The sequence below is a fragment of the Syzygium oleosum genome, unplaced genomic scaffold, assembly GCF_021117445.2.
Source record: "Syzygium oleosum isolate NSW1041296 unplaced genomic scaffold, Sole_v2.1 Sole_v2.21, whole genome shotgun sequence".
In the NCBI taxonomy this organism is placed as follows: domain Eukaryota; kingdom Viridiplantae; phylum Streptophyta; class Magnoliopsida; order Myrtales; family Myrtaceae; genus Syzygium; species Syzygium oleosum.
Genome location: NW_026607505.1, coordinates 4,026,230 through 4,035,411, shown reverse-complemented (window position 1 = coordinate 4,035,411; position 9,182 = coordinate 4,026,230). Strand labels below are relative to the sequence as shown.

The window sequence follows — 9,182 nt, the reverse complement described above, 5'->3', positions numbered from 1 at the left end:
AAAATAAATCATGGAAGAGTCGAATAAAATTCAGATTCAGACAGATTATATAGGCGTGCTCTTGATGTGCGAGAATGTAAAGTAAGAGATAAGGGATAGAGAATCTGCACACAAGTTTATAGTGGTTCGGCTATTTAGCCCTACGTCCACTCTCCACGCTACTTACCTACTGGATTTCACTATGTAATCAAGAGAAATTACAACTTCGAGTGTTAACACTCTTGTGTATGATAGGACTCTCTATCTCACACAATCACTCTTACAAAGTGTTCCTCAAGATCTTAATATTTGGCTCGAATGACAAGAAAAATGATTGATTAAGCTCGGACTTTGGACTTGTTGACTGCGGATGTTCATGCTTCATTTAGTTCCCCGTCCCTTCTTCCCTGGACGAGGCTGGTCGATGATGAGGGAAATTGAGCGTTGTTTGTAGCGACGGTTTAATCTGTTTCACCTTTCGACAAGAAGAAAAAAAAGACATTGAAAAACTGAGTCAAGCAAACAAGTGAAGGAGGACAAAATTGTCTCCCTCTTCACCGAGCAAAAACAATTTTCCATTTCGCATAGGAAGTATGTACAAGGCCCTTTCAAAGGCGGACTCGGCCTCAGAGTATACCAATCTAAAAGCCAATTCTGAAGTGCCACGATAGACCACTAGAGCATTCAGTCTTCGACTTCAGTATTGAAAACAAAACTTGGAAACACAGTGGTGACCTCCCTGGGTGATAACATTCAGTATAAACGGTTAGGTCCATGCTCCCAACTATGACAATCAAGAGTGCGGACACAGTGACATGCAAAGCAAGGACAGAGAGAACGAAGACATACTTTAAGTATGGAAGTGTCATGTTCCTCAGAAGAGCTGGATTTCGCAGCACAAAAGCCTTCCATTCATCTTTGCTGATCCTACCATCCATGTCGGCATCTGCATCCGCAAATGTCTGCGAGAGGAACTTTGCCCTACGGTGAGGACGAGATTATTCCAACAAAAAAATGAGGAGAAAACGAGAAGGAAACCGATGCATATCTTTTGGTGGGGTCTGCATTACCATGTCGATAATAGCCTCGAGGAGGTCCTCGGACAGGCTCGTGTCTGATTCCATCAGAAGTGCAATAACCATTTGCTTGACCTGAAACCAATGGAAGGCTAATGAGCCTATTGCCTAGACGCCCTATTTAATATCAGCAATCGGGATGCATAACAACATCCTCACCTCTTCTCGCTCAATATACCCAGTTTGTCTGAGATCATACAACCTAAATGTAACTGCAAAGAATAGATGTATTACCACCAACACAAAGGAACTCTGCTGCGACAAAATTAGTAAACCATATATTGAATCCTTACAATCTATCTTGTCTTCCACTGGAGCATTGGGATGAAAGACACTGAGTCCATGGACAAACTCTTCAAATTCAATGACACCATTTTTCTTTTCATCGAAAAGATCAAAGGCCTACGAGAGAAATAAAACAGAAAACATACATCAACAAAGAGAGAGAGCGGCCGAGCAAAGATTACGACCGCCACCCGTAACCCAACCTCCTTTGAATCTAACCCGAAACATCATTTTAGTGGCAACAGCTTTTGCTCTGTTTAGTGATGGTTTCGGGAGAAAAGAACAGACGCGGCATCTTCTCCCATTGACATTCATTGTAAAGCTACGTTTGGTCCAGGAAAGCTTTACACAGACACTTTGCAATCACTGAAAATATCAACACTCAAGAAAACCTACATCCAAGAAATAACCCCATATCGACGTTCACTAAAGACCGATCGAATCGGAGCAATTACAGTAAAAACGAGAGAGAAACGATGGATAAGAGTCGCCAAGATTATTTACCCGGTCGAGGAAAAGGTTCTCCCCTGATGGAGTCCGGAATAGTGCTAATTGAAGCTCCTCCTGTTGCACAACAGGTGTGTTTTACAGTCAAAAGCTTGATATGTGGATAGCGTGCTTACAACAAGAAGAGATGCTTGCCCTTAATTGGTGCAAGTAATTGCATAAGGAATTGGGAAAAAGTTGCAATAATTCAGATTTATGAGCAGGAGTTTTAAGCTCCCTACAGTCACTGTGCTCGATGTTATAAACTTACAATAGAGAGATTTGATCGCGTGCAAACTACATGAACAGATCAACAATGATAAGCTGTTAACCTCAAGATAATGAGTAAAAGATCGTAACTTTTAGGTCCCCAAGTAATTCATACTTTATGCCTAGACTAATCAATCTAGCTAAAGGAAATCTAAGAATTCCCCCTCCAAAGGACTCAATAACTAAATGGGTTAATACTACGAAAAGCCCCAAATCGGAACACCCGCGATAAATTTACCCCAAAGTAATTTTTTAATTATCAAAAACCCCAAACTGGTATACCTGTGATAAATTTACCCTCCATTAGTTTCCGTTAAATTTTACTGTCAAATTACTTTGTTAAATAACACGCGGCAGTTGACAAATGCACCAGTTTTGGGTTTTACCCTCTGGTTATCACGGGTGTACCAGTTTGTGATTTTTTGAGGTATTAATCTAATTTAACGAAAACTAACAGAGGGTAAATTTGTTGCAGGTAAATTTAGGATTTAACCCTAAATAGAATAGTATAAAAGCCAGTCTATTAAATGATTCGATGAAACATGTGTTGTAAGTAGCAAACAAATGCGACAGAATTTACCTTGTGAATTAGACCATCGTCAATGATTGAACTACTCAATTTCTTGAACAGCTCATGCAACGCTTCCACTTCGTTCACAGTGACTGCAAGGTAACAAATATAACCCACCGTATATCCATTTTCACAGACATGACACACAGTTCACACAATGGTCACACTTGTTAAAGCAACTGCAATTCCAGAAATTTAACAATTACATACCAGCTTTGCACGTAGTGGACGCACTCATAAGCGAGAATGCACGAGCATAAAAAAGAAAGAAAGAGAGAAAGAAAGGACGGACGGAAAACACCTTGATTCATTTCGAATCGAGCGAGCATTGACGAAAACCCAGAGTTCTTTCCGGGGTGATAAACGCTAATTGCTGACTGTGGATGAGAGAATTCTTCCCAAACACAATGCAGAGGACTTAACTAAAGAAAAAAGAAAATCGCGAGAGAGACAGACAGACAGACAGACAGACATGTCGTCTCATCTGCAAGGCGAGCCAGATCTCTGAAACCGTAACGAAATCCCTGGGGCCGGGGCCGGGGCCAGTACCCGAAGCAATCAACCAATGCGAGCCTCAAAATCTCGAAAGTTGCCAGAAACGGTAGGAAAGCCGCACAGATCCGCTCGCCTACTGTCAGAGAGCTGCATCTCTGCAACAACCCCAAAGAAAACGATGAGGCGAGCACAGCACAGTCCATACAAATTAGTCAGGCATGCTATCCTAGGATAGAAAACTCAGGAGCCCGAGCACGCAAAACTTTCTGTGAACCAACAAATTTAAGAACGTAGACACGCATCGGGATACATGTTTCTGAGAATATAGATTCACTAAACAAGCTCCCGCAGACAAAAATTCCGATTGTACGTCGAGAGAGAGATCACCGAGGATATGTCGGTGTTCATTGGCGCGTGGCAAAACAAAGCTCATGGAAGCTTGGAGAGCTTTCTCTCTCTGCCACCTATCTCGTCTCAAGCAAAAGCGCGCGCGCGCAGTGAGAGAGAGAGAGAGAGGGGTCTCGGATCTTCTTCTTCCTCCTCTTCGTAGGAGAAGCGAGCTTCGTTTCGTGTCGAGTCGAGTCGAGTCGTAACTTTTTCAGCTTCTTCTTCCCCTCTCCGCTCGCATTCGCTGGACGGGAGAGTTCGTGGACCAACCCCGTTTCGATGACCAAACTCGCACTCGCGCTTATTTATTTATGCGGGACGCCGTAGTTATGGGGGTGCTCATCCTAAAACGACCTGGCGTTTTCATCCTTTCTCCTTTCCCTTTCTTTTTTCCTTTTCTTTTTTTCCTTTTGGGTCCCAAAATAAGTTGCCACGTGGGCCTGACTGACGGAGCCCACAGCACAGCCATTCTCAGTTGTTCGTCGCCAGAAAATATTAGGTAGGCCGGTCTTGCCTCGTAAACGGTAGGACACTTCACAAAGAGCGAGAGACAAAGGGACCGATTGGCAGGCCTTGCCTGGACACGTGGCGAGTCGTGTCGTGAACAGGGTGTCCTACCCATCTACGTGGCAAGACCGGCCTAACTGATATTTTCTCGTCGTCCGTCGCCTGTGTGACCACTCCGGGTGTGGTGGCCGGTGACATCAATGACCGTCCACTCGGGAGAGCCCATGTGGCGGCTGAAAAGCCATTTTTTTATAGGCTGGATTAAGTTGATCGGTTTCGACGAGTCAAAACTTTTTATTAAATAGTGTTTTGGGGCATTTTTAATTGCTCCTTTACCGGTATTCATCGTCTCAAAAAAGATAGAAAACCCGATCATGAGCAATTGAGTTAGCAATGCTTCAAAAATGTCATACCGAGTGGTTAGAAGATCTGTATTAATTACACCTTTACATATGATCAAGCCTAGTCGATCGGAGCTCGAATTTCCCGATTATTGTTTTGGAGTCAAGCTCGAGCAAGATATGCAGTATTCTATCGAGCTTGAGCAGCGCTTTGCGTGGAGTCGAGTTCAATCTTCATCTGGCGCGATCTCGTAAGCTTATGTCACGAAAAAGCTAGGTAAATTTATCAAAAATATTAATTTTGGGTAAATTTGTCAAAAAAAATTGAACAAATGCTAGGTTTTCTCTTCATGATTGGGGGCCCCAATATTCCAATTGGCAAGGATTTGCGTACTTGCGGATTAAAAGAATTAAGTATAATAATCCAAAAGATTAATATAATGATTAAGTTGCCCTGAAATTCGTGGCTCCTAGCTAAAACAATCCACCTGGGACCCACTCCGTTCCTAATCTGATTAGCGGATTTTGAATATATGAGCACGTTCCAAACCCTAAAGTTAATGTCATTCTATGAATATCGGTCTCATCGTGTTGAAACTCGGCCCCCACGCCGTGTCAATATGATAATCAATTAATCATAATAGGTTTTACGTACATATAGCCTTCATTTGCCCAGTAACTTAGAACACACCGAGGGATTAGACTTTCTAATATCCATTATGGTCATGTTACGCGTTGCTCGTGATCCAACAAGAAGTTTGGGAGAACTCGTAATGAAAATGGTTAACACCACCAAAAATCCCAAACTAGTACATCCGAAATAAATTTATCCCAAACTAATTTTTTGACTACGAAAAATTCCAAACTTGTATACTTGTAATAAATTTACCCTTTGTTAGTTTTCGTTAAATTTTACTGTCAAATTGATGAGCTGGATGACACGTGGTAGTTGACGGGTGTACCAGTTTAGAGTTTTACCTCTTTGTTTGTCACAAATTTATCAGTTTGTGATTTTTTGTGGTACTAATCCAATTTAACATAGGGTCAATTTTTTACGGGTGTACCAATCTGGAGTTTTTGGTGGTCAAAAAATTAGTTTAGGTTAAATTTATCACAGGTATACCAGTTTGGGGTTTTTGGTGGTTAAAAAATTAGTTTGTGTTAAATTTGTCACGGGTGTACCAGTTTAGGGTTTTTGATGGTTAAAAAATTAATTTGTATTAAATTTGTCATGAGTGTATCAGTTTGTAATTTTTCGTAATATTAAGCCTAATGAAAATGGCTTGATTGAGTATCTTGATTTTTACGTTTACAAAGTTTTCGATATGTCCTATGCTCGCGGTTTATTTATCTAGCGCTTCTTTGTCATGAAAAAATGGAAGAAAAAAGAGAGAATGTTTTACTAGGTGTTTGGTTTTTTTTTTTTTTTTAATAAAATGCAGCTGTTGTGCATAAGATTTTACGGTGACCAATTAATGAGACTTTACGATTTTTAACACGCCGGTTGTACTCGTGTTACGTGTCGTGTCAACATTCTGGAAATCGAATAATTTCACGTGAAATATGCTCAACAATCGCGTGGAAGGCACTACCCGGCGTAACCCTCATGCACACGGGCCGAAAATGAGTACCCTTCGAAAATACATCCGTGAACCGGTCGCGATTAGAAATTCCTCACGAAAGTGCACGAACATTGCTTAGCGCCCACTCAAAATCCCGTCGTGGGTGTAAATTCTTCAAGGTACTTGTAACGAAAACAAATGGGGGACGAACGTGAACGATTGTCTTCCGGCGGTAAAAGTTCTCGACAGGATGGAGATGGCGTAAGCAACGAGAGGCGAATCCCAGTACTGCTAGGGGAGACACTGGGGTATTTCCTCGAACGGAACTTAGCGCTAGGGGGCGAATCCTAGTACTACTAGGGGGGAGACACGAGGGTATTTCCTCGAACGGGACTCGGCTTTTACAGGTCGATGATTCAGCTCGAGGCATACGAGGATCGATATCTGCAAGTGCGCTAATCGGGGCGTTGAGTAGCAGCAGTTCCTGTCGACCGATGATAGGACGCTACACACCATAACTAAAGATATTAAAAGAACAACGCGTAAAATAGAAGAAGAAAAATAAGATTTTAAAAAAAAAGGATTAATATCACGAAAACCCTAAACTGGTAGGCACGCGACAAATTTATCTCGGACTATTTTTTTTAACCACGAAAAACCTCAAACCGGTATGCGTGTGATAAATTTACTCTAAATTAATTTTTTGATTGCTAAAAATCTCAAACCGGTACACTCGTGACAAATTTACGCTCCGTAAAATTGGATTAATACCACTAAAAATCACAAATCGATAAACTTGTGACAAACGGAGGGATAAAACCCCAAACTAGTATAATCGTCAACCATTACGTGTCATCAAACTTAGCAATTTGATGGTACAATTTAACGGAAACACAGGGTAAATTTGTCGCAGATGTACCAGTTTGGAGCTTTTTGTGGTTAAAAAATTAGTTTTTGGTAAATTTGTCACATGCGTACCAGTTTGGGGATTTTGGTGATCAAAAAATTAGTTCGGAGTAAATTTGTCACGAGTGTGCCATTTTGGAGTTATTCGTGATATTAACATAAAAGTAATTGGTTATGTCTCTCACGTGTCAATCGATCGAAAAACCGATCGGAATCCGTTGAAAAATATGTTAACCACAAACAATTGAAGATTTAGTGCATTAAGATATCAAAATTAAAGTTTAGTAATCCGGTTGTAGAATTCGCCAAATTTTAGTTACCAAGGGTAGATCTTATCTAATGTCAACCACATGAATGGTGCGCGAAAGCCGACCCAAACATCACATGATCGCTAAAAGAAACCGTATGACGACATTAGAGTACAAGTGTTTTGGCCTCCGTTTGTTTTGCGAAAAATATTTTTCATGAAGCAATTTTCTAGAAAAATGATAATATTTTCGATTGTTTGGCTGAAACCTGAAAATGAACTAGAAAATATTTCCGCCATTCAATTTGTAAAATCTGATTTGATTTTCTTACGAAAAAAATACCAAAAAAACTTGAATTTTTAATTATTTTTTTCTTTTTCCTTCTTCCTCAGCTGGTGGTCGACAATCGGCCACAGGTGAGGGACAAGCTCACCCAAGGCCGGCAAGTCTTGAGCTCACCAGTTTTCGGCGAGTTGCAGCGGGCTGAACCGAAACCTCTCCTTCGCTCTTTGCTAACTCAGTCAGAAGCTCTTGAAGCAAGGCCTCATTCCTTGTATTTTGGCAGCTTGAATTCTAATGAGACCGACAATGACAGCTTCACTGTCCTCCTTGCTGCATGCGATCAAGTCCTTCGTACAAGCCAATTCGGAGCCGCTGAAGAGGCCTTACACACACTCGAGGCCGGCGAGCTCGAGCCTTGCTAGAGGTCGGCGAGATCGAGCTTGCCACGACTCGACGATTTGGTGAGGTAGAGCCTCGCCCAAGGCTAGCGAGGCTCGTCACACTGAAATCTAGCGAGCTCATTCCTCGTCTGTGGTCAGCGACCGGCTGAGAAAGAAGGAAAAATAAAAATAAAAATAATTAAAATTTTGATTTTTTTTAAAAACATTTTTGTTTCATTAACTAAGGATTTGAACCCAAGCGTCATGGACCTGTGCAAGGCCTTTTGTGAACTCGGGCCTGAGTGGGGACCTGAGCACGACATTTATGAACCCGGGTTTCGGTGCCGGGCAGCGAGCTTGGGCACCAGGGCTTCGGGCTTAGCCTCGATGGACCCAGGCATGGACGCCGGGGCACTAGGTTCGAGCACCGAGGTCCCGAGCTTAGCCTTGATGGACCAGGGCTCAGGTGCTAGAGACCTGGTCTCGAAAGCCGAGAACCCGGGAACCAGCGTTGGGGTTTCCATGCCCAAACATTAAGTTTTGAGTCTAAATGCCGATGCAAAATAAGACGTTGGAAAACGTTTTTCAATTTTCAAAGAGGAAATCATTTTCCTGAATTTAAGCGTAGGTTTTCAGTCCGACTCATTTTCCTAAGCGAACCAAATGCCGAAAAATATTTTTCGCGAAACAAACGGATGCCTTAACGAGTAATACTCCAGTTTTCTAAATATTGACAGCACGTGTCATCTCGAAAGCTAATGTCATTTTGGGAAATCACATCCTATCGAATGGGGTCAGCTCAACTCCTCTTTGTCCCGTCACTTTGGCTATGCTTATCTACCCGATTAGGATCTTCGTTCCATCATTATTACTATCGAGAAAGAATCCCTCCCTAGCAACGATGTTATAACGAGGAGTAAATAGAAATCAGTCGATTCATGTCGACACATCTGCAAGTGCGACGTCATTGTTTTCAACCGTCGAATAATACCGATCGACAACTCTTTGACATCAACAACGCGTACGTACATTATTGCGATTTCGACTATAGTGAGATTAGAAAGCAATGCTTCCTCAGCCTTGCGTTGGGCATCGTGGATTAGGATCGTGTCATTCCACCAAGCGATGTTTAGTTCGCCGATTAGAATGATGTCCGTGCCGATTCAATGCAAGAGATGATTTGCTGTTTGAATCACGCGTCACCTCCGAGCGGTACGAATCAAGCAAAGCTAAAGACGCAACCCGCCGTTGATCTTTTGGCTTTGTCTTAGACATAGGATTGCAACTTACTTTAGCCGTCCTTTCGCTCTTGGGCCCGCACGGTATGACACGACGGACACGGCTCTTCCGCCCCATCTCAGGTTTTTTTCTATTTTTATCTCGATCCGGTCACCTCGATTGTCGCTA

The 9,182-nt window shown here is 42.2% G+C and overlaps 1 protein-coding gene across 1 annotated transcript; it reads right to left on the bottom strand.

Annotated features, from left to right (window-relative positions):
• Positions 1-538: 538 nt before the first annotated feature.
• On the bottom strand, positions 539-3,734 carry LOC115671287 (calcineurin B-like protein 9). The gene is made up of 9 exons (XM_030592814.2): positions 3,550-3,734; positions 3,140-3,317; positions 2,677-2,759; positions 1,845-1,904; positions 1,349-1,457; positions 1,215-1,267; positions 1,050-1,130; positions 829-941; positions 539-718 (listed from the first exon to the last, which is right to left on the bottom strand). Exons 1-9 carry the CDS (start codon positions 3,568-3,570, stop codon positions 664-666), a joined length of 753 nt encoding a protein of 250 aa, XP_030448674.1. The 5' UTR covers positions 3,571-3,734; the 3' UTR covers positions 539-663.
• Positions 3,735-9,182: the final 5,448 nt, after the last annotated feature.

Bases quoted from the DNA above. Each gene is read 5' to 3' on its own strand.
- LOC115671287 (XM_030592814.2), bottom strand. From the start codon at position 3,570: ATGAACACCGACATATCCTCG. The intron at 1,458-1,844 runs GTAAATAATCTT...TTTCTCTCGTAG, and splicing joins AGAACCTTTTCCTCGACCGG to GCCTTTGATCTTTTCGATGA. The intron at 1,268-1,348 runs GTAAGGATTCAA...TATTCTTTGCAG, and splicing joins AGTGGAAGACAAGATAGATT to TTACATTTAGGTTGTATGAT.